This window comes from Felis catus, chromosome X, assembly GCF_018350175.1.
Source record: "Felis catus isolate Fca126 chromosome X, F.catus_Fca126_mat1.0, whole genome shotgun sequence".
Taxonomy (NCBI): Eukaryota; Metazoa; Chordata; class Mammalia; order Carnivora; family Felidae; genus Felis; species Felis catus.
This window is the reverse complement of record NC_058386.1, coordinates 86,694,943-86,720,422: the sequence shown is the minus strand read 5'-3', so window position 1 is coordinate 86,720,422 and position 25,480 is coordinate 86,694,943. Positions and strand designations below refer to the sequence as shown.

Below are 25,480 nucleotides of genomic sequence, written 5' to 3'. Positions count from 1 at the left end.
CTCTTTCTGGGGGATGAGGGGCAGGGGAGCACCTGGGTGGATGAGTCGGTTAAGCATCTGACTCTTGATTTCAGCTCAGGTCATGATCCCAGGGTCGTGGAATCAAGCCCCGCTCAAGCTCTACACTCAGCACAGAGCTTAAGATTCTCTCTCCTCTCTCTCTGCTCTGTCTCTAAACTTAAATAAAACCTCTCTCTGTAGTACTGTGTTAGGAGTGAAGCATGAGGGTATGTTCAGGAAACCTAGGGGTGAGCTCAGGCTAAGTCAAGTGTAATTTCCCCAAAAGAATAACTTGGTCTTGATGACATGGACATCCCTAACTTAGGACTTCTCTTAGGCAGAGAGAAAATTCAGAGAACATACTTTCTGAATCCAAAGTCAGGGCACATGGTTGGATAATAAACTAGACAGTTTGAGAGGACTTAGTCTTGGGTATATGAAAGCTTTAGTCATTGAGACATACATAGCATTCATTTTTCTCATGTAAAGTAGCATCTGCAGAAGAAATGTGTTTTGTTACTTGCCTCCATCCCCAAGTCCAAAGTTTTGATGTGAATCCTCGGAAACCCCCAACCCACTTGTAGATAAGCATAGTTCAAATGTTTTGCGTGCCTTCTGCGCGCCAAACACATTTCATACATCTGACCATTGAGTCCTCAGGGGCAGGTAAGATGACTTTAGGCAGAGGCTCTGGAAGATGTCGCCAAAAGACCTGATATTTCAGAAGGCTATGGAAACCTGTAAAGATTGGAAAGGCAGAGGTGTGGAATTTTCCAGGTTGTAGGGAAGAGTATAAGTGAAGTCACAAGGCTAGGTAGGGGGAAGAGGTGTGAATAAAGCAACACCCGAGTGGGTTTGAGAAATATTGAATTATTTAACTTGGAGCCTAAGGAACAGAATGCATCCAGGGCTTGGGAGTACCAGCAAGGGGGGGGGGGGGCTATGCTAAATCTGCTTAAGAATGGAGCCTTTGTAGGCTATGAATTGGGGAAAGTGGTTGTTGTACCTCCCCAGTTGTCCCAGAGTTGGGGACATTAAGTTTGCAGTTCCCTTGGACTAAGATTTTCTCTAGGAGTAGAACCTGATTGGTCATGGTTCTGCTTGACCTCAGATTTTCACAGATCTGAATGAAGGTCTAAAAGCCATCACCACTCCTTTCTTCTCCAACTTCTCAAGTCTGCTTTTCCTCTGGCCTCTGTTAATGGAATCTGTTGAGCAGAAGTCTATTCAAGGTCTTCAAGGTGTTCAGACTTTTGGGGAATATCGAGAAATTTTGACCTGGGAAAGCATATCCTTTGCAGATGTCAACTGTTCCTGCTCCCCAAAGACACACATTTTGGTGTGACTTTGACACTACCCTTTGGGTCACCGATATGGTTAGAATACAGTTAATTACTTGCTGAGGACCATAGTAAGAGGCAGGTACCATTTCCATTTTACATATGAAGAAACTAACGTGTAAAGTATTGTAAGAGTCTCTCCCAAGGCCACAGAGCTAGAGCATGCAGTGGCCAAACCAAACCCAGGTTTGTCTGACTCCAAAGCCCAGGCTCTTTTCCCACTACACCATACTTTGGGTCTTGAAAACAACTAATCTCCTTGCTTTTGATAAGAAAATGCTAAAGCTAGCCCACGCTACCAGGAATTTCCAAGGAAGAAAGTTCCACAATCCCACACAATATTTAACTGCCCTCATGATCAGGAAATCGTTCACTTATGTAACGAATATCCCTCCAAACAATGTGGAAATTCATTTCCTCTTGACTGGGTTTTTCACTCAGGGCTGTCACTTGGCAGCTTTCCTGATATCAAAACAGCCATCAAGATCGTATTCTTACACTCCAGGAGGTCTTGGACTTGTTGGCCTCTGCCTGTGAGTGTTCTCACTGGCTCCTCTGCACCCCACCCCCACCCCAGACAGTGCTGAGGTGGACAAGTTTCTTGGGGAGTGAGAAAGTGACACTTGAGAACATACTGGTTTATTATTACATACAGAGAAGTAAAATTAACCACACGAGGTACCTCTGGAATTGTCGAGAAAAAGATGGCACCTCATCTTGTCTGCCTTTTCTTGATTTCTACTCTGTCTCCATTGGAGGCCATTGAGTCACTGAGTTGAAGAGTGCATGTGTTCCTCAGAGAAGTCCCCTGCTCCCTCAAGTTCCATTTTTTTAAACCCATTGGACTCATCTCATTCTGCCTCTTTTTTAAAAAGCACTAAACTGAGAAACTAGTGCAAATACTGACGTCAAGGGCTAATCTACAACTGAATGGGCTTCTCTTCCTAGAAAAACAGATGTGCTTTTTCATCAAAGCACTCAGTGCCTTTAAAATTTTTTTCAATATTTGTTCTTGAGAGAGAGAGAGAGAGAGAGCAAGCATGAGCGGTGGAGAGGCAGAGAGAGAGGGAGACACAGAATCCGAAGCAGGCACCAGGCTCTGAGCTGTCAGCACAGAGCTGGGCGCGGGGCTCAAACCCACAAACTGTGAGATCATGACCTGAGCCAAAGTCGGACGCTTAACTGACTAAGCCACCCAGGTGCCCCTACACTCAGTGCCTTTAAATCAAGGGAGCAGATAGCCTTTGTGGGAGAATGCCGATTCACCTCATTGCGTCCCATTGGGTAAAATCCCTGAAATAAGTGCAAATGAAGAGGCTGCTTGTAATTTTGGTGTGACTGGCCTTTCTCCCAAACAACCAGCATAGAACTTTGTCAAATGTCACAGACTTCCAAAAGTGGTGTTGGAGAAAAGAAGCCACCACTGAACCCTGGGTTACCTGCCACACTGCTTATACTCATTTGGCACCTTATTTTGCATCACATTATATGTGTCTCTTTGCAAGCAGGTGTGTTCTCTCTGTGTTATCTCCACGAGGTCATGTTTGCAAAAAGAAAGTTCTTCAGAGCCCTCCTAAGGAAGTGACTTGTGAAGTGGCAAGGGCGCCATTCTGGAGCAATGGGACCTGAGGGATGACGGGAAATAGAACCTGATAATCTCCCCGTGTAGAGTGAATTCCTTTTCTGTTAAGACCTAAGACAACTGCCACCTGGCTCATGCAGAAATGAGGCCCAGAGCAGGGACCTGTAGGCAAGAGTTAACTGGGAATTCCTGAGCAGCAATATTCAGGAAAGTGGTAGCTTGTGTGAGGCAGAGGGGGTGGTGAGATTACAGCTTCTGTATTGCTGTGCCTGATAACAACCTGTTAATATTTTATCAGTGATCACATCGCAGCATGGAGGAGCCACCACTTAGGGCAAGAGTGAGAGATAACCCGCTGGACTTCCTGTTTGAGGTTTTCTCTCCCGTTGAGATAACAGAATTTCACATCAAAGCTAGGAGCCGCTTGCTTGGGCAGGGAGACCAAGCTGGGCAAAGGCCAGGCTTCAGGAGGGGCACATGTATTTCCTAGCCTGGGGCCTCTATGTCCCAGAGTGGGCAGCTACAGACACAAAAAAATCTGTCCATGGGCCTGGGGCTGAGTGGGAGGGAACAGTTGACCCTTCAAGGCCTCATTTGCCTTCCTTTAGCGCTGTGCCCCTCTCCCTCCTTTCTCCCCTCTTCTACATCCTTCCACATCAGTCTGTGTTTCTCCTTTGGTCCAGAGACAAAAGGCCTCAGGACACTGCCTCTGCTGCCTCTACCAATTTCCAGCTACCTGCCGGAGGAAAGGAGATGAGAGCGAAGGTGCCGAGCCCCATGGTCACTCTTTCCATTGCAGCCACCTAGGAGCCCTGCGAGGCAAACTCAGAGGGGTTCTGGGTTAGCTGCACAGTATAACCCTGTTTCCTCATTAGCATTACTCTTCACCCTTTTTCTCTATTTCCCATGGTCCTTCAGTCACAGGAAGCAGTTTCTTTTGGTCATCATTCCCCCGAAAGCTCAAGCGGTGCCAGACCCCCCACTTCATATGGATAGGGATTTGAGGGGACTTACAAACCTTTCTAAACTAGCCCCTGACACCTCTATCTTATGGCACTTTTCCCTCACCTCTCACAGGACAGACTGTATCATGCCTTGACCACACTTAAGTGTGCATGTCTTTTTTTTTAAACACTACTTTTTTTCATTTTTTTATTTATTTTTGAGAAAGAGAGAGAGAAAGAGAACACCGTCAGAGCAGAGCCCGATGCAGGACTTGAACTCCTGAACTGTGAGATCGTGACCTGAGCCGAAGCCAAGAATCAGATGCTTAACTGACTGAGCCACCCAGGCGCCCCAGGTGTACATGTCTTATCTCCGCTAGATCATCTGTCAACTCCTGCAAGGCACAGGCTTAACCTTGTTCATCCTTGTTGCACTCAAAGACCTCAGCACATTGTCTGACACAGATTAAGAGTGCAGGTGGTATGGGCAGGCTGGCTGGCTAGAGAGCTGGTTGAATGGATGTTTGAAGGGCTGGAGGAAGGTCTCTCAGAAAGTTGGAACTTGCTTTTCCCCCCCAAGAAGCCAGTTTCAGCCTCCCCCTCCCCCATTAATGATCCCATAGCAGTAGGTCACTAGGGCCCCAAGGGGGAGAAAACATGAGTCACACTATTATCAGAGGAATGAGGGAGGGCAGAAACATCTCTCCTTGTGCAAGGGTCAGAGCCATCAGTTTGGGGCATAAACACAATGGCCTTCCCTATCCCCTCAGTTGTGGCTAATCTAAATTACTTTATGATGGAAGGCAATGGGGTGAGCTGAAAGCCGTTCAACTTGGACTCAGACACAGGAAGATTTCCAGGAAACTATTTAGAGCAAGGATTTTCTTGTTCAACCAGCCAAAGGGAACAGTTGCTCTTTATCGGGTTTGCCCGATTCTTCTAGTTGAGGATGAAATTCTAACTTCTTCTGTAGAATCTTCCCTGGTGAAAAGGAAGGAGGATGTCCCAGGGCAGCCCCATCCTAAGATGAAGGGAAGCTCTGTGCCCTGTTTCCCTCGAAGGTCCTTATATCCCAGCAGCAGACAGGGATAGGATGGCTGCAGGAATCTGAAGAGCAAAAGGCACTCTTAAGCCTTCCAAGACAGAATCCCAGACCCACGTTGCTGTGGGAAGAATTTCCAAGCTTATAGTCAGACTCTGACACTCGGTGACTTAAGAGAATTTACTCACCTCTCTGGGCCTCCATTTTGTCTCCTGTAAAAGACCTGCTTTATTCCGGGTATTCAGAGAATGCAATGATGTGGATCTGAAAGTGCTTTGGCTGCCAGGTGGTGGGTCATCAGAGCCCATACCAGACTGCTGCCCACTCAGCACAACACAGTCAGCAAAGCAACCCCATCTTCCAGCCCCTAGTGGCCACTAAAGCACTCTGGGGTTCCTGGTGCCAGACGAGAGACATGACCTCTTATTAAACTTCTGTTCAGAGAGCCCTTTCTCTCCACACTATTCCTGCCTGCCTCCATTCCCTCCAAATGGGCTTGGGGTGGGGGGGATGCACCTGGGTGACACAGTCAGTTAAGGGTCTGACTCTTGGTTTCTGCTCAGGTTATGTTCTTACAGTTCATGGGGTAGAGCCCCGCATCGGGCTCCGTGCTCAGTGCAGAGCCTGCTTGGGATTCTCTCTCTCTCTCTGTCTCTCTGTCTCTCTCTCTCTCTCTCTCCCTCCCTCCCTTGTTCATGCTCTCTGTTTCTCTCAAAATACATAAATAAACTTCAGTTAGAAAATTTTTTTAGAAATAAATGGGTTTGGGTGCTGGGGTCCAAGCCACTGCACCAAAGAAGGCCTACTTCAGGAGTGCAAGGCAGTACTGGTTATAACAGACTCCTGTGTGCTAAGGCCTGCTAGGTCCAGGAGCTGGGTAAGCTGAATCTTGCAGGGCCCCATTATTGTCACTGTTGCCATGGTTAAGATCTTTATGAATTAGGCTTTGTTAACTCCCAATGAGGCCAAATCATTGGCCTCCCAAACTCTTACACCTCCAGAGTTAGGGAAATTAGAACTGAGGTGTTGTGTCTTACTCAAAGGTAAGCTTGGCATTGCCCCCCAGATGACAGCCAGCCAGCTTGACAGGAAGGGCAATTCCAGGTGGCCCACTCAGTGAATTGGTCCTGCTCTCCTACATCTGCCTCACAGGAGACCAGGAGAATGTATGTGTCCCCAGTGTGACTTTGCTGGCCATAAGTTGTTTTCCTCTGGCACCTTGGGGACCCCGGCAGTCTCTTCCAATTATTGGATCAGCAGAGTCCTATTTAGGGAGTCTCGAGACTAGGACACTAACACCAGCAATGTGGCCCTGGGAAAAAATCTTTACGTGTGGGCCTTTGTTTCCCCATTTGCTGAATGGAGGTTGTCAGATCTGTTTTGCCTTCTTCACAATGCTGGTTCAGAGGATAAAAGAAATAAACACATAGCCATTTACTAAATAACTTCAATGAAACAGTTATGAACAGGGAGGAGCCCCGGGGAAGACAAAAAGGTTAAGGTTCCCTGGGAAGTTTGGGGGGTGTCTTTATTTTTTTTTAATGTTTATCTATTTTTGAGAGACAGAGTGTGAGCAGGTGAGGAGCAGAGAGAGGAGACACAGAATCCGAAGCAGGCTTCAGGCTCCAGGCTATCAGCACAGAGCCCGACACAGGGCTCAAACTCACAAACTGTGAGATCATGACCTGAGCCGAAGTCGGACGCAGAACCAACTGAGCCACCAAGGCACACCTGTCTTGCTTTCTTAATGTCTCTATTAAGGTCTAGAATTTTTTATCTACCCAGTGGGAAGAAAAGCCAGTCTCTTTTCTTTTCTCTTCTTTTCTTCTTTTCTTTTCTTTCTTCTCTTTTCTTTTCTATGTTTGTTTGTTTGTTTAGAGTGCATGAGCAAAGGAGGGGCAGAAAGAGAGGGAGACAGAGAATCCCAAGCAGGCTCCCTACTGAAAGTGGAGAGCCTGATGTGGGGCTTGATCCCACTGTGAGAACATGATCTGAGCCGAAATCAAGAGTCAGATGTTTAACTGACTGAGCCAGCTAGACACCTCAAGAGTAAAACCAGTTTCCATCCCTCCTCCCCTTGGCCCAGTTCTCTCTGTCACATCTGCCCTGTCTGGGCCCCTTTGAATTAATAAAACAGTAACAAAAGTACTCAATCAGCCAGTGTTTATTGATCACCTACTATGTGCCCAGCACTTTTACAGATAGTCTGAAGGATACAGAGAGGTCTCAGATATGGCCCCTACCCTCCAAGAGTTTACAATGTATTTGTGAAATCAGATACACACATATGAAAAGATAACTGTCCATCCAAAAAATATGAATAAGCATCAAAGAAGCAATATTTATATGTTGAGGGTTGGAGGAGAGAGGGTAGGAGAGGGACGGAGTGGTCAGAGGAGACTCAGTGTAGGAGGTGGTGCTGAGCAAGTTCTCCAGAAATGAGGAAGATGTGGCTAAGTAGAGAGGGCCTTCCAGCTTCAGAGAAGTGCTTAATCACAGGCAAGAAGGTAGAAAGGTGAAAGGCATGTTAGAGACGAGTGAGCCCCTTCTGCTGGCACTGAGGTTTGGGGAGGTGGACTGGAGTTTGTCAAAAGCTGGGTGAGCATGCTTGGCTGGTGAGGGAAAATGCCTTTGGTCTAGCTGTGACTCCTGTCCCCCACTCCCTCCCCAGGGGAAATGGAACATTCTCACACCTCCGAGCTGAAACTGTGTGCCTGGGAGCCATCCTCTGAAATCCCAAGGGGCAGCTCAGCTATGGCTTAGATCAGGGCTACAGCTCATTGAGCATTACTGTTCCACGCAGAAGCCCTCAGACACCTTCTAGCAACTCTGAGATGTCTGGTGAAGGATGGTGGGGCCAGCCTGAAGGGTGGCGGGCGGGGGGCAGGCACCTGATGCTGTGGTCACTCAGAGGCTCTGTACTGTTCTGTGAGGAGACCCCGGGGCACTGATTGCAGACTTCAGGCTGGTTGTCCATTAGGGAAGGTGCCTCTCTCTGGCCCGATAGAAACACCCACTGGAGCCACCACACGTGCCCACCCAGCTTCTGAGACCAAAGTTCTTATTCTTTCTTGGGCAGCATCAAGGAGTGGTCTCTTCTTCAGTCCCTGCTGTCATCCCCCAGCCAAGAGCCATCTTCAGAAAAACTAGTTTCCCCTTCCTAAGGAGATCACTGTGTAGGACCTATAGCCTTGTTTCTTAGCAGGAGGCCAGGTCAGAGGGAGGCAGGGGCATCAGTGAAAGTTGGGGCTGCAGTTTCTGGGGCAGTTCCTCAAGTGGAGTCAGAGTCTGATGCTGCCTTGAGCTTTCCACCATATCTTCTTTCTTTGTGCTTTCCTCTAGTGGGGGAGCCAGATCCCCAACCCACCACAGTAGAGAATTCCAGGAAATGTCCTGGGCAGTGATTTTTTTGGTCCTTGGCTGCCTTCCCTCCCTCTCACCCATTCTTTGTTCCCTCGGTACAATGGGATGGTTTTATTTCAGTTCATGCACAAACCAGTCTGAACACTGCGGAGTCATAACAACAGTGGGATGGAGGCTCCAGACCCCATTACTGGCCAGTTTCTTTGGATAGAAGCTTAGAAAGTTGGTGAGAGCCATTCCCATAAAAGCCACTACTCTTCCTCCCCCCACATCCCCCAGCAATGAGCTAAGAGCCAACAGCCAACCTGAGCCAGAGGGAGGGTCTCTGATCACAGAGAGGATTAGCCAGTGGGATACAATTAGTAGGTCTGGGAATGGATTCCCAGGTAAATCAAAGGGCAGAGGGGAGCTTCTGTGGCATGGCCTAGGGTAGAAGGTGGAGTTTGGAGTTGAGGGTTGAGGACTCCAGGTGGGGAGTGGGTGGTGGGCAAGGTGAAGAAAACAGAAAGGCTGGCTTGGCAAGCATCTTGACAATTCAACCTGCATGCTGTCACACCAGTTCCCATTTTTGCCTTTGCCTGATCCAGTGGCCAAAGTCAGTCTATCCTCAGCAGCACCTTCTGACATGGTCCAGTAGCAATGTCCCTTACTTATGGCCCTTGGGCGGGGGGTGCTGTCCACTGTTTTTCACAGACCCAGCCACCCCTATCCCCAGCTCTGGCCCCTGGTTCTTCACACATACCCTGTCAGGCTGTAGGAGTTAAACTCACTCTTGACCTTGGGTGGTTGACCAGGTCTTGGAGAGCCCCGAGTTGCAAGGGGCTGGGCCTGATAGGCATCATAGTAGTTGGAGCGATTTCCCTGGAGTGGGCAGGAAAAGCAGAGGATGATTCCAGCTACCAAGGAGAACAGGGAGGAAATAATGCCCAGGTAAAGAGCCTCTCCGATCTCAAATTTCATGCTGTCAGGTACCAGTGGGGAGTAGAAGTCCCGCAGGATCCCGTGAAGATTCCAGGCAACAGGGATGAAGCCCAGGAGGCCTCCAAGGATGAAGAAGACTCCTCCTACCACCGCCAATCTGTCTTTGACTCTGGAGTCCTGGCAGAAGATTGTGCATCTCATGCCCACCACAGAGACGATGCAGGCCAATGAAGAGACTGCACTGGATGTTACCATCATGGCCTGGGCAGCCTGGATGTCAGCAGGCAAGCCTAGAAGCGTGCTATAGATGTCACACTGGGTGATGCCTGTGCTGTGTGTGGCACACTCCATCCAGAGGCCCTTGGAGAAGCCAACTGCCGTCACGATGCTGGTGCCAACGTAGGAGCTGGTTCGCCAGCTGGGGAGCAGCATGGCTACCAGAGTGCCCAGCAACCCCAGGAGGCCCAGGATGTAGCCTACAAGCTGGAAACCAACAGAGGCCATGGCAGACCTCTCAGCAGAAGCGTCTTCAGTACCTGCTCCCTTCCTTCTGGCTGCAGCTCTCACTCCTTGGATCTTGGCCTTTAATCCCTCATTTCAGAGTGTCTCTACCAGGCTGATTTCTCTCCTCCTTACAAGTGTCTGTGGGTGGCCACAAGCAGGCTCAAGAAGGCATCTAGAAGACCTAAAAAAATCCATAAACCAGATTAAATATTGACCAGAAGCTTATGAGAAACCAGAAAATGCTGGATGCCTTTTGACCTTTGTTATCTTTAGAAATAACACATGAGAAAGAAAAAAAAAAAACTTTGAAAGTGGAGCCAAAATGTCATCACCTCCTGCGTAGGCACATGCCTTAGGTTGGCAGCCAGACAAAGCCAAGAGCCAGACGAGTGACTCTTTTCTGAGAAGGTAGTGGTGGAAGTGGCGGTTGTGCTGGACGCGTTAGCTCCAGGTCAGGCTGTTCGCTGGCACAGTTCTGTATCCAAAGCCGCTGTTTAATGCATTGCCCAGCAACAGTGCCACAGGGCCCCTCAGTTGCAGACTGAGGCCAAATTCCAGGAGACTGGAACAGGAGGAACAGGTCCTAAGATATAGCTTTGGACTTCAGGTTATTAGAGGCCTCTTAGATATCCAGGGGCCTAGAGGGCAGTGGTCTAACCCTGAGTCATCCTTCCCAAGGGGAAAATCTACTCCAGGGCAGGTTGGGGTAAGCAAAAAACACTTCTGTCCACACTCTGAGAGTTCAGGTCCTCTCAACCCTGCCCAAATTCCCTCTGCAAGCCAGCCTAAGTAAGGCCTCCTGCATGCATAACACACTCAGACATTTCCTACATGCTCTCTTAATAGATCCCCTTACGAGGTCTGGCCTCTCATAATATGTGGAAATATTCTAGCAAAGGTTGTACCAAGGCCTAAGGGGAGCCCTAAAATTCCCTAGGCTATCTTCTAGGGGCACTAGGATAAACAGAGGAAAGGGGAACTATTCTACAATGGAGGGCTTTGAAGGAAGAAAGCATCTGAGCCAGTCCTTTAGAATCTCAGAGCTGTCTAGGATTTTTCAGTGCTCAAGGTGCAAGCCCCCACACTCTTGCCAAGGTTCAAGACCCTGAGGGTCAAGGGCACATCCTTTTCCCCATTCTCTACAAGACCTTCCAGCCCACTCACTTTTCAGCCCCCCTAATCTGGCTATTCCATTTTAACCTTCTTCAAGATTTCTCTTTTCCTAATCATCTCTTAAATTCAAGTATTCCTCAGAAGTCCATTCCTTTCTCAATCAACACTCCATCCCTGAGCAAGTGTCCCATGACTTCATCTTAAATGGACTTAATCCACCCCATGACTTGATCTCCAACCTAGCAATTGGCACTTCCAAATCTGAATTTCCATCATAGACCTTCCTCCTGGGCTTCAAGACTGGCAGAGCAATCACGTATTTAAATGTCCACTTGGGGGGCGCCTGGGTGGCTCAGTCTGTTAAGCGTCCGACTTCAGCTCAGGTCATGATCTCGCGGTCCGTCAGTTCAAGCCCCACATCGGGCTCTGTGCTGACAGCTCAGAGCCTGGAGCCTATTTCGGATTCTATGTCTCCCTCTCTCTCTGACCCTCCCCCATTCATGCTCTGTCTCAAAAATAAATGTTAAAAAAAATTTAAATGTCCTCTTGGAAATGCTATACGCACCTCAAATTTGACATGTTCTTTTTTTTTAAATTTTTTTTAACATTTATTTATTTTTGAGACAGAGAGAGACAGAGCATGAACAAGGGAGGGGCAGAGAGAGAGGGAGACACAGAATCAGAAGCAGGCTCCAGGCTCTGAGCCATCAGCCCAGAGCCCGACGCAGGGCTCGAACTCGCGGACTGCAAGATCGTGACCTGAGCTGAAGTCGGGCGCTTAACCGACTGAGCCACCCAGGCGCCCCTCAAATTTGACATGTTCAAAAGAGAACTCATCACCTCTCCTATCGCACTCTTCCCCAAACAGTTCTTCCCTGGGTCCCCTGTGATCACTGAATGATACATCTATTCATCCCCTTGCACCAGACTAAAATCTTGGGAGTGATTCTTGATGCCTTTCATGCTTATTCATCACCTTCCATGGTCAATGTGTCACCAACTCTACCTCTTGCAATACCTCAAATCCATGGTACCCTTCTCCCTATCGCTACTGCTACTTGCTCAAATCAGTGCTTCATCATCCTTTCTCCCCCAGAATATAGCAATGACTTCCTAACTTGTCTTATTTCCAATCTTGTCTCATACAATTCACTCTCCACGTTGCTAAGGTGATCTTTCAACACATTAATCTGATCAAGTGTCTACATAAAGCATTCTAGTGGCTCCCCATTGGCTAAAGGATAAAGTCCAGACTTGTTTGTACTCTATGACCTCTCAAGTTTCATCTCTTGCCATTGCCCTCCTCATATTCTTGCTGAACTAAATTACTTTCAGTTCCTCAATCATGTCATGTTGTCTTTTGCTTCCAAACCTGACTGCAGGCTGTTCCTTCTATGCAGGATGCCTGGCATTCTTCTCTCTCTGTGTAGTGACTTCTCTCTGTTTAGGGTTCAATTCATATACCTCTTCCTCTAGCTTGGAACAAGTGCCACTTCTCCATGTTCTTGCAGCATTTTGTGTTTACTTACCTCCAACGTAGTAGTAGTAGTAGTAACAGTAATAATAATAATGATAGCAACACTTACATAGTGTTTCTGATGTGACCATTATAAGCACTTTATACAGTTAACTCAATCATCACAACAACTTTTTGTGGTAGGTACTAATAATCCTATTGTATAGATGAGAAAACAGCTACAAATAGTAGTTATTACACTGTATTTCAGTTTCCTTCTTAAATCTGTGTTCTTCCCCACTATTATGTGAGCTACTTGAGGGCAAGGACTGTATCTTATTCATCTCTGTATCTCAGGTGACTTGCATAGTACATTACTCAGAACAGATGTTAACAAATCTCTTCTTAATGAGTGGATGAAAGTGATAAAGAGGTTTGAGGGACTATAAGATATGGACTTTCTAAATGAGCCAATGACACTTCAGTGTAAGGGACTAGAGCTGCCTGCTGTTGGGAAAAAAGGTTGAGAGAGGTAATCAGAGGAAGGAAGGAAATGGAGAGACAGAGAGACAGAAAAACACAGAAGAGAGCCAGAAAGGGAGAGAGAGAAAAAAACAGAGACAGAGACACATAGAGAAAGAGAGCCAGAGAGAGAGAGACAGATAAAGAGAAACAGAGACAAAATTTCATCATTTTCTATGTATATGAATTTGCCAAATATCTTGTCTCTTCAAATTCTAAACCACCTGAGGGAGGAAATATATTATACTTATTAATTATTGAATATTTTAAACATATATTAAAATCTGTTGTGCCTCTGCAGCATTGGGTGCAGAGATGACAGTCAATACTCTTCATCAGTGATGAGTATGACAAGGTCAATGTTGATGAAAAGCAGCGTGGAGTGGAGGAGGGGGCACTACACAGTTGATGGGATGGGGAGGGAAATCTAGTTTGAATCTCAGCTCTGGCACTTACCAACTGCACAGGTCCTTTCCACGCATTGGTATTGTTACTAACTTCTAAGCTGGCACAACTCTACCCTATCCTGATCATGACTGCATCTCAGTGGGGCTTTCAGTGTTCTCTGGAAGTCCTTCTACTTCTCCCTGGTGAGCATCTCCTGGTGACTACTTCAAATATTTAGCACTTTCTTTGAGCTCCCTATCTGACCTCCTCCCTCTGCAGCTCTTACCCTATCCTCATCATTTTCTTGCCATCAAGATTCCTAAACAAGCCATTTAATGTTGATGTCTCTTTTCTTCCCCATCCCACCAAATGCCCAACCCTCTGCAGCCTGGCTTCTGCCATTAGCCCCCTGCTGAAACTAAGGTTACCAACAATCATATTATTCCCAGACCCAGCAGTCATCTTTCCGTCATCTCACTTTGTCCCTCTCCTTCATAGAACTGTCCTCTCCCTTGTCTTCTGTAATACCCCTCCCAGTTTTCCTTGCCCCTCAAAATGATTCTTCTAAGTCTTCTTCATAAGTTTTTTTTTCTTGTGCCCACTGTATAAATCTGACTATTCCCTCCAGGGTTTCATCTGGACTTCTAGACTTCTCTTTCTTATTCTTCACATTCTCTAAGGGTGGTCTCATCATTCCATCTCTATACCAGTGACTCCTGAATCCATACCTCTGGCACAGATCTCTCTCCTGAACTCAAGATTTGTATAATCAACTGCATTTTGATTGACCCCATCTGAATGTTTTAATGGCACCTCAAACTCAACATTTGCAAATCTAAAATCATCTGCTCTCTTCTCCCTCCACCTTCAAACTATTTCTCACACAGTGTTCCCTATCTCACTAGGAGCATCCCTCGTCCAGCAACACAAGCCAGTCATTCTTGATTCCTCCCCTCTTCTTGACATGTAATCAGTTATAAACTCCTATAAGATTTACCTTCAAAATATGTTCTGAATGCATCCACTTGTCTCCATCTCCACTACCTAAACTTTAGTTCAAACCATGCAGCTGTTATCTCTTGTCCATCTGGAAATCTCATAGGCACCTCAAACTGGTTTCTCTAATTCCACTTCTGCAATCAATTATCCATCCAGTAGCCAACGATCTTTCTAAAATGGAAATCTAATCCTAAGTGCCACTCCACCCTTTTGCCATGTTTTAAAACTTCAGGGCCTCTTAATTGCTTTCAAGATTAAGTTCAAACTCTCTAGCACAGGAAACCAGGAAAGCTCTCCATTTTCTGGCTTCTGGTTTTTTCAGTCTCATTTCCCATCAGTTACCTCCAACCTCATGTTTTATGCTTACACACACGCACCTAATCCAGCCATACCTGAACATGTGACTTCTCTGAATTTGCCTTTCTCTCTGTTTCTAAGCCCTGAAGTATGCTATTCTACCATCCAACATTTGCTTGGCTAATCTCTGGTCATGGTTCAGTACTCATCCTCTCTTTGAAACCTTCCTTGCACTCCCTCTTCCAACCCAAGCTAGCTTAAATACTTTTCCTTTGTATCTCCTAGCTATATGTGGGTTTTCAGTGAGTGTTGGTGAGCTACCTTGAGGTTTTTAGGGAGCAGACCCTCTGCTGTTCTGGGATGCTCTCCTGCTTTAGCCTTCCTGGGATGGTGGCAGAGGAGATAAGCTTTGGTTTCCCATGAAAGTCAGGAGTGTCCCCAAGAGGAGAGCTTCTCCCCAGAGTCAGTCCTGACCTGGTAAGCATAAGTAGAAGTATATTGGGGGGGGGGGGAGACAGATTTTTTTTAAAATGCCACCCCTGAGGTTTGGAATCTCTAGAGTCTGATTTGGCATGGCTGGGCAAGAGAAAGAACCAGTGGTTGGGGCTTATTCAATTGGGAGAAATGGCCCAAAGGAGGTCAGCTTTCAGTCAGGGTCAGGAAAGCAGGGATGGACAAAACGGCAGGTGGTTGGATAGTGCGCCAATCACCTGTGTTTATGTGATGAGCAGTCGATGATTTAGAGGTAGAGTCTTTACCGGAGAATCAAAAGACTAACTTCTAGTCTCAGTTCTGCCTGGAACCTGATGAAGAAGTCCCCTAACTTCTCCAGGCACAAGTTTGCTCATCTCCAAGGTTTTGAGTCTCAATTAAGGTAATGGGGAGAGGAAACCACTTGGACAAATATAGAAGACTGAACAGCTGTTATTAGAAGCAGACATCTTTAAAGGAAACTCTTCTCTCTGAGGGATCCTCCTCGAAGTCAAGCCCTGGCTGCTTTGGAGAAACAGAAAACTCTAGGCCTTGCCAGGTGAATTTGTCTTCTGGGCATGAGGCCAACACACTCCATGGCCCAAAGGCTGGGAAAGAAAGCTTCATTTAGGATCATTACCTAATCTTGCTTAGGGGAGGGATTGGAACTGCTGGAGAGGATTAGGAGGGTCAAGACTGACAGCAGCTCCTGAATTAACCCCTTCTTGCCTGGGTACTTGCCCTGCCTTTCAACAGTCCTTGACCCAAGAGCCTTGTGTATGGCACCTCTTCTTTGGGCTCCCATAAGATTGAGCAAAATAAGACAGGTGGGGTTCTCAGGCTCAAGGAAGAAGCTGAAGTAGTGTCCTGGGGGGGGGGGGTGGTGGTGATGAAGGCCACCACAGCCCTCTTCTGCCAGTCAGCCTCCTTTCTACATCCCTTGATCTGAAAGCCCCTCTCAGGAATCTGAGACCCTTGCTCTCCTCTCTGCACCTCATCCCCAGCTGCTGAGGGCTCTAGTAAGAGGCAAAGCCATTATTCTGAAGCCTTCTTTCTGCAAAGTGTGTCCTCGGAGCAGTTCACCTTTCCTTCTGCATCAGTTTTGGATGACAGCTCAGGGAACTACAACTGGATTGAGAGATTTTCTAATTGCTTTAAAAAGAAGTTCATTTTTGTCCTGACCACCAAAGGAAAACACTCTCACTCTGCAGTGCTAGAAAACACAGAAAGGCAGGACTTAGAAAACCGACATCATCTACAATCTCTCTAGCTATAAACGCAGTTAGTGTTTTGTTTCCACTTCCATTTTCAAAGAGGAAGAGAGAATAATGCCTCAGTCCAAAGAAGAAATTTCTTTTTTTATTGAGATCAAACAGGCATATAGTATTGTGTTGATTTCATGTGTACAACATAATGATTTAATATATGCATATATTGCAAAATGATCACAACAATAAGTTTAGTTAATATCCATCACCACACATAGCTACCAATTGGTTTTTTTTCAATGAGAACTTTTAGGATCCACTCTCTTAGCAACCTTCAAATATACCATACAGTATTGTTGGCTACTGTCACCACACTGTGCATTACATCCCCAGGATTTCTCTATCTTCTAGCTGGAAGTTTGCACCTTTTGACTCCCTTCATCCATTTCGCCTACCCCACCTCTGACAACCACCAGTCTGTTCTCTGTACCGATGAGCTCGGGGTTTTGTTTTGTTTTGTTTTGTTTTTTCAGATTCCACATATAGGTGAGCTCATCCAGTATTTGGTGTCTCTGACTTACCTCATTTAGCATCCTGCTCTCATGGCCCATCCATTTTGTTACAAATGGCAGGATTTCCTCCAAAGGAGTTTCTGACAGACTTTACAGACCAGTGGGGGAGAGTTATTTAAGAGATTGATGGGGAGACTTTATGACTTCACTCAGAAATCCACCTTCTGCTGACTCCCCAAAGCTTCAGGCAGAAGAAGGCACTGAAGCTGGATGTGAGACAGTGCCCCTCCCAGTCCTCCTCTGCCCTGTATGGTTGGGCACAAGAGTAAGCTGTAGCTCCTTTCCTCCCATATTGATATCTCAGTCCTTGTGCCCTTGAACACTCCATTCAGAAATTAGTATCTGATTTGGAGAGTGCTTCCTCTGGCCCTGTAATTTCAAACACTGGAAACTTTGAGGAAATACTACCAACCCAGGTGTGCACCTGACTTATCCCTCCTGTGCCCTTCCCTCGGAAACCCAAGGTGGCCCAGCCTGGCAATACCATGGGCCAAGATGGTAGCAACTAGGTAGCAAGAGCCCATGGGTGAATTTAAAAGGCAGCAAATAAATCAGAATTGAGACACTTACAAAGCAGTTCTTTTGCAGAGCCTCGAAGGAGCTGTAATGATCCTGGAGAGGGAGGAAAGGGTCCTGATGGAGGGGAGCAAGGTGCAAGGGGCCCCAGGCTGAGGTGATAAAGGATTTCTAATTGTTAGCCACAGCTTTGCAAAATCAATCTGCAAATCTCAGCTTTGGGTCAGAGACTTATTACAGATTAGAATTAAACCCCTGGAGTCTGTGGAAGATTGAGGTGCTTAAAAAAAAGTTTGGTGAGTTTTGTGTTTTTCCTGTCAAAAACTCCAGCTGGGCTTTTGTGTGGTGACCTCTTGTGAGCCCAGGAGAGGCCTTGCAGGGAGAGGGGTTTGGCCTAAGGAGGAATTTGGAACATTCCAGCTTTGGGGGTGGGGAGAAGAGGGGGCTCTGCTAGGCCCATCAGGTGTCCCTGGCTATGGGCCCTGAGACCCAGCAGGAAGTAAGCGTCATAAACACAGGTCTGGTGAGCTAGTGCCCATGAAGCCCTGCACTGTGTCCAGCCCTGTGGACTCTTCCACCCAGCTTTATTCTGTAGCAAACTCCTAGCCCTGCCCCATCCCTGAGGTTGACCCCAGTGTGCAAAGACAAACACATGGACTGTGGGTTCAGGCTTTAGTGGGTTCAAAAGAGTGGTGTCCCACGAGGTGGAACCGAAGCAGTTACCATGGGCCTCCGCTTTGTACTATACACAGCAGTACCAAACCCCATGCCATTTGAGTATCTCAAAAGTTCTGTGAAGTGCTGTGATTGGGTTTCCTCTCCAAATGAAACACTCACAAAAAGGCTTTTATGTTTTGTTTTGCTTTGTTTTTCTGATTGGAAACATACTAGATGTGCAGCATCTGGGTGGCTCAGTCAGTTAAGCATCCGACTTCAGCTCAGGTCATGATCTCACAGCTTATGAGTTCGAGCCCCGTGTCGGACTCTGTGCTGACAGCTCAGAGCCTTGAGGCTGCTTCAGATTCTGTGTCTTCTTCTCTCTCTGACCCTCCCCTTCTCACACTGTCTCTCTCTCTCTCTCACTCAAAAATAATAATAATAAATAAGAAACATACTAGATGTTATTGCAAATAATTCAGAAAATAAAGTATAAAGAAGAAAATAGAGGTCCTCATAATACCACCGGCAAAGGACATACTGTTAATCACTTTAACATTTTGATGTACTGTAGAAGAGATGAATAGAAACATTCATACAAAGTTGAATCATGTCATACCCTACAATTCTGTAACCTTCTATCATTTCTAATGAATGTAATGATATGGCCTGGCCTTATTTCCATGTCAGTTAAACAACAGACCTGCATCATTCATCATGGCCCCATCTTATTCTGTTATATGGAAATACAATTTATGTAACCATTCTCTAGTGACATTTTGGTTATTTCCAGGTTTTTACTATAACCTAACATCTTTGCACATGCTACTGAAGGATTTAAAGGCTCATACAACATATTTCAAAAACAGGGAAGCCATTACTATTTGCAGATGAGAAAGTCTAAGCCCAATCAGATGAAATGAATGAATGAATCACCCAGCATCCCAAGTTGAGCAGTAATAATTAGACCTGGAATCTAGGTCCCTAGATGTCTGTTCAGTAAACTGCACTGACTCTCTCCCAAAGATTCCTATGTAAACATGATAAGGCTAGTGGTCACTATTCATTGAACACTTTCTGAGTGTCAGGCCTTCTGCTGAGGGTTTTCATACATGTTGTCTCACTGAGCTACTGCAGAGCTGAGGCAGCCCTGGGCACCAAATCCAGCCAGCTCTGGCACTTGACTCTTAATTATTATGCTGTACTCCATTTTTGAAGTAATATCAAAGCAAACAGATTTGTTGTCCAGTGTGAATTCAGTGAAGCAAATCAGAAATCATCGTCCTTCCCAAGGTGGCCCGGAACTGGATTGCAGGTACATTTGGGGTACTACCCGCTCCCTGCCAGCAGTGCTCCTGAGCAGGGTCTCTCCAGGGTGCTACCCCATTGGCAGGCTGGAACAGGCTAAAAGGGCAGCCAAAACTCCAAATGGAGTTTGGGGGAATGAAAGCAAGCAAGACTGAGGGGGTGGGAGGGATAGCAGGCTAATCCCCTAACCAGCTGTGTGACCAAGTCTTCACATCTTCTTTCTCCAGGTTTCACCCAGCTCAGTTTCCAAGGCTGGACTCATGAATATGAAAGCATTCTGGCAAGTAGAAAATGTCAGTTGTGTGCAAGATAGAATTTGTAGGAGAGGGGCACCTTATCAGTTCATAGTGACTCTGTGCAATTGAAGGTAGGAAAAGGCAGAATCGCAGTGGCAGGTGCCAGGGCGGATGAGGGCAGGCCGTGTTGGCAGGATGTGGTTACCAGATTGGCAATCATTCAAGGACTAGGTTTTAACACTGTGTTTCCTACAGGTCAGCACTGTCACATCCTGGTGGATTCATGCCAGAGACTATGACTCCTCAGTGTTGAGACTGCAAAGCTCCTTAGTAATCAGCTAAGACCCCTGCTAAAATTCAGAGAGCTTAGATAGGTTGGGTGGGGGGCGGATGGAGAGGGACCTAAAAAACAGAGGGGAAAATAGTCTGAGAAAAGCAGTATCTGCTTAAGGAGAAGAGTAAGCAGTGAGATAATAAAGGGAAGAAAGTGAGGATCTGGGAAGAGGTGGGTTAGGAAAGAGAGTGGAAGAAGAAGAGGTAGGAGAGGGGTCTTTGAGGAACAAAACCTAAGAGAGTCCTATATAAAGCAAGGTCTTGAGGGAGAGGGAGGACATGGTGCTATGAAAAGAGGAGCCTAGAAGGAGAAATGAGAGAGACTCTCGGGGCAAAAGGGGCAGGGATGAAAAGTCTATGGGAGAAGGAGTTAGAACCTCAGGCAGAGAGAAAATTGGAGACATTCCATCCCTATCATTCCACCAAACCAAGAGATTCACATCAAGGTCACGAATGACCACACCTTCCCCCCCCCCAAGTCACCAAATTTAATGGGCCCTTTTCAGTCCTTAACTTTCTTGACCTCTACGAGACATTCAATGCTCCCAGATAACTTTGCCCTTTCTTCTCTTGGCCTCTGTAATACAACTCTCTCATGATGTTCCTCCTATCTCTCTGGCTACTTCTTCATTGAGTCCTCCTCCTCTGCTAGATCCGAGATAGAGGTATTTCTCAGGAGCCTGACCTATTTCTTCCTCCCTTCTCACTCTGCATTCCTACTCTCGGAGGGCCCATTTATCTCTCATGTACTTAGATGACTCCCAAATTGTCATTTTCCTCTGAAATCCAGACCCTTATATACTGACATCTCCATTTGGATAACTGAAGATCATCTCAAACTCAACACCTCCAAAATTATATCCTTGATTCCCTTTGAACTAAAACCAATCTTCCATCAAGTCTTCTCCATTTGGGAAGGCCAGTTGTTTAAGCAAGCAACCTCAGAGTTAGACTTGATTTCACTCCTTTTTTTCTCTGACCCTTCACACCCCATCTCATCCGATCTGTAAATCCTTTTAATTCTATTTCCACTATATGGCTCTTTTATCTATGTACTGGTTTCCCATGTAAAAATGATACCTCCATTACCATTTCTTACCATCATCTCTCAAAATCTGTGGTTTCAGGATGATTTTACACCCTTAAAATTATGTAAGAAAAAACCCAATGTCCTTCAACCAGTGAGTGGATAAAAAGTGTGGCACAACTGTACAATGGTTTACTACTGAGCAATAAAAAGGAATGTACTATTGATACAGGCAACTGCATGGATGAAGCTCAAATGTATTGTGCTGACTGAAAGAAGCCAGATTCAAAAGGCTGTTTATGGAATAATTCCACTTATATGACTTTTTTTAATTGTTCATTTATTCATTTTGAGAGAGTGAGAAAGAATGGGGCAGGGGCAGAGAGAGAGAGGGAGAAAGAGAATCCCAAGCAGGCTCTGTGCCAACACGAGCCTCTATCCCACAAAATGCAAAACCAGGACCTGAACTGAAATCAAGAGCCAGATGCTTAACTGATTGAGCCACCCAGGCACCCCTATATGACATTCTTGAAATGAAAAAACTATATGACATTTTTGAAATGACAAAACCAAATTAGTGGTTGCCAGAGGTTACGGGTGGGGGAGGGGGTTGACTACAATGCTGTGTTACAGGGAATCCCTTTGAGTGTTGGAAGCATTACAGAATGGTTGTTGTATAACTTTACCCATGTGTCAAAATTCATGGAACCACACACCCCAAAGCACGAATTTTATGTGTCCTTCCTTCCACATTCTGTCACACAGATTATTAAAATGCATGTATATTTAAAAAGAAAGAAATAAAATTTATTAGTTTAAAAAAGAAATAAATAAAAGGTATTAGTTTAAAAAATTCTTGAAAACTCCAAGGGCTTTCCTTTTTATAGGTTATATCTATCAGTAGTTAACACATTAGAAATTACAACTGATCAATTTTAAAACTATTTATTTACTGTAGTATAGCTGACTTAAAATGTTACATTAGTTTCAGGTGAACAACACAGTGATTCAACTTCTTTATACATGACACTGTGCTCACCAGAAGCAGGGAGTTGCCATCTGTCACCATACAATGCTATTACAACACCACTAACTAAATGCCCTATGCTGTACCTTTCATTCTCATGACTTATTCCATAACTGGAAGCCTGTACCTCCTGCTCCCCTTCACCCATTTTGCCCAACACCCACCCCCTTCCATCTGGCAACCATCAGTTTGTTCTCCGCATTTATAGGTCTTTTTCTGCTTTTTTGTTTGATTTGGCTTTTTTTAAACATGAAATTTATTGGCAAATTGGTTTCCATACAACACCCAGTGATCATGCCAACAGGTCCCCTCCTCAATGCCCATCACCCACTTTCCCCTCCCTCCCACCCCCCATCAATCCTCAGTTTATTCTCAGTTTTTAAGAGTCTCTTATGGTTTACCTCCTTCCCTCTCTGTAACTTTTTTTCCCTTCCCCTCCCCCATGGTCTTCTGTTAAGTTTCTCAGGATCCACATAAGAGTGAAACCATATGGTATCTGTCTTTCTCTGTATGACTTATTTCACTTAGCATAACATTCTCCAGTTCCATTCACGTTGCTACAAAAGGCCAGATTTCATTCTTTCTCATTGCCAAGTAGTATTCCATTGTATATATAAACCACAACTTCTTTATCCATTCATCAGTTGATGGACATTTAGGCTCTTTCCATAATTTGGCTATTGTTGAAAATGCTGCTATAAACATTGGAGTACAAGTGCCCTTATGCATCAGCACTCCTGTATCCCTTGGGTAAATTCCTAGCAGTGCTATTGCTGGGTCATAGGGTAGATCTATTTTTATTTTTTTCCGGAACCTCCACACTGTTTTCCAGAGTGGCTGCATCAGTTTGCATTCCCACCAACAGTGCAAGAGTGTTCCCGTTTCTACACATCCTCTCCAGCATCCATAGTCTCCTGACTTGTTCATTTTAGCCACTCTGTGAGGTGATATCTCAGTGTGGTTTGATTTGTATTTCCCTGATAAGGAATGATGTTGAGCATTTTTTCATGTGCCTGTTGGCCATTTGGATATCTTCTTTAAAAAAAAGATTTTATTTTTAAGTAATCTCTACATTCAACGTGGGGCTTGAACTTATAACCCTGAGGTCAAGAGTTGTATGCTCTACCGACAGCCAGCCAGGTGCCCCTTTGTTTCTTTTCTTTTCTTTTCTTTTGTTAGATTTCACATGTAAGTGAAATCATATGATATTGGTCTTTCTTTGTCTGACTTATTTCATTTAGCATAATAACTTCTGTCACAAATGGCAAGGTTTCATCCTTTTTAGTGGCTGACTAATATTCCATTGCACATGTATACAACACATCTTCTTTATCTGTTTATCTCTGGATGGACATTTAGGTTGCTTCCATATCTTGGCTACTGTAAATAATACTGCAACAAACATAGGTGTGCATGTATCTTTTTTGAATTCATGCTTTTGTTTTGTGTTGAACTATTTTTAATTTTTCAATTTTTTAAAAGATTTTATTTTTAAGTAATCTCTACACCTGATGTGGGGCTCGAAGTTACAACCCCAGGATCACGAGTCACATGCTCTACCAACTGAGCCAGCCAGGAACCCTAAAACTATTTCTTTTAAAATTTAAAACAATAAACCCATCGCACATTAAAATAAGTGACACATATTTACAAAAAATAAGTATTTTCCAAACTAAGCAAACTAACAAGAAAAGTAGCACTGTATTACATTTTTTACAAATCTGTTTCTTTTCTGACTCAATAAACAGACAGCCAGATTCTCATATCTGCACTTGCATTCAATCTGTTGCAATGCATTGTTTTGGTTAAGGTAGATGAAGCAAATCCATCCTCACAAAAAATATGTATGTGGAGAGGGATGTTAATAGATATTTGACATAATTCTAAGAATGACTCCCAAATGGCACTCACCTGTGTATAAATTTCCTCCTTTTTGAGAGTGGGTGTTTACAATGTTATTACTCCCATGATTATGTTAGTTATTTGGCAAAGATAAATTATCCAAGTGGGCCTAATATAATCATATGAGTCCTTTCAAAGCAGAGTGCTTTCTCCGGCTAGTGGCAGAAAAGGAAGTCAGAGACATTCAGTAGTGGGAGAAGTGCCTGCCACTGCTGGTTCAAAACTGGAGGGGGCTACATGAGAAGGAATGTGGGTAGCCTCTAGGAGCAGAGGGTGGCCTTTGGATGATAGCCAGCAAGGCAATGGGGACCTCAGACTTACATCCTGAAAGAACTGGATTTTTCTAACATTCTGAGTTAGGAAACAGACTTTCTTTCCCCAGAGCCTCCAGATAAGGGCCCAGCACAGTCAACAAGACAACTTGACTTCGGTCTTGTGAGACCCTAAGTGGAGAAGTTGGGTGAACCCACCTTGACTTCTGAGCTACAGAACTGTGAAATAATAAGTAGGTGCTGTATTAAGTTTGTGGTAATTTGTTATGGCAGCAACAGGAAACTAATACCTTGTGGTTATTCTTCTTTGATACCACACCTAAACTTCACGAGTGGTAGCTTCTTCATGTTTATTTGCGATGTTGAATCTGAAATCATATCACAAAAACTTTTTTACTTTGCTACATTACAATTCATTGGTCTGACTTGCACTTTGAATGGGTCTATTATCCATGCATGGTTTTGTAACATTATGCATTAGTCATTTGGAAACTATTGGCCTACCCAGTTATACAGATCTTCCAATTATTGACTCATTTTATGATTGTACAATAGTAAAAACTACATTCATCAATATCACTACTAATCTTATCAGAAATGTCTTTAGGGTATTGAGAAACTCTCAAGCTCATGGTGGTAGATCAAGTTTTCCAAAATTCTGCTTTTCACTTGAAAGCTTAAACATTATCATGGACAACAAAATACTAGAAGTTGTTTTCCTTAAGATGACAGAATCCCTATTCATTTTCAACATAACACTGGCCCAAGTCTGAATAGTTGGTCAACCATTCTTTTAAGTAAAAAAAAAAATTGATAATAATAAAGAGTGTTCTATGAAAAACTGGCTAGTTTAGCTTGCAATTCAATTGAGCAAGTGCTTTTCCTCATGACACTCATCATATTTCAGTAGAAATGTTTTATGCATCCTTTCTATTTTGTCACACAATTTGAAAAGACATGTACTCAAAGGGTTGAAATTGAAGAAAAATTAATCTTTCCTGTTTCATCAAGACAGTCTTAACTGAAACTGACATTTCTTCCACCAGGACTACACTGATGATGAAGAATAACATGAATATTAGTTTGGTGCTACCGCCTTGGCCGATGCTAAGGTGCCAACATTTTTACCCACTATTGCTTTTGCTCCATCAGGGTGAATGTCAATGCAGTGAAATGGCAAATAACATCTTAGTATTGTCATGGAAGTGGTTTTGACTGAACCCCTTGAATGAACATTAGGGGCCCCCCAGTGGCTTTGGATCACACTTTTAGGGCTGCTGGTTTAGGCCAAAGCTGGAAGGTGAAGTAAGAGGGAGGGTGGAGATGAAACTTTGTCAGGCTTAGAAAGGTCCTGTCAACAGAGGAGGCAGCTGGGAATAAAAAGGAGGAAAGCATTTCTGGATTTCTTCCCCCAAGGACCTCTGCTGTTCTGCCTTCTACTCCTGACCTGCCTTGCTCCTGAGCTGTCCCAGCCAAGGCAA

General features: G+C 45.0%; 1 protein-coding gene across 1 annotated transcript; it reads right to left on the bottom strand.

Moving 5' to 3' along the window:
* Nucleotides 1-7,054: 7,054 nt before the first annotated feature.
* On the bottom strand, nt 7,055-17,396 carry CLDN2 (claudin 2). The gene is made up of 2 exons (XM_019824131.3): nt 17,292-17,396; nt 7,055-9,877 (listed from the first exon to the last, which is right to left on the bottom strand). The coding sequence occupies exon 2, from the start codon at nt 9,694-9,696 to the stop codon at nt 9,004-9,006; it is 693 nt and encodes a 230-aa protein (XP_019679690.1). The 5' UTR covers nt 9,697-9,877; nt 17,292-17,396; the 3' UTR covers nt 7,055-9,003.
* Nucleotides 17,397-25,480: the final 8,084 nt, after the last annotated feature.

Coding starts and splice junctions, on each gene's coding strand:
- CLDN2 (XM_019824131.3), bottom strand. CDS start 9,696: ATGGCCTCTGTTGGTTTCCAGCTTGTAGGCTACATCCTGGGCCTCCTG.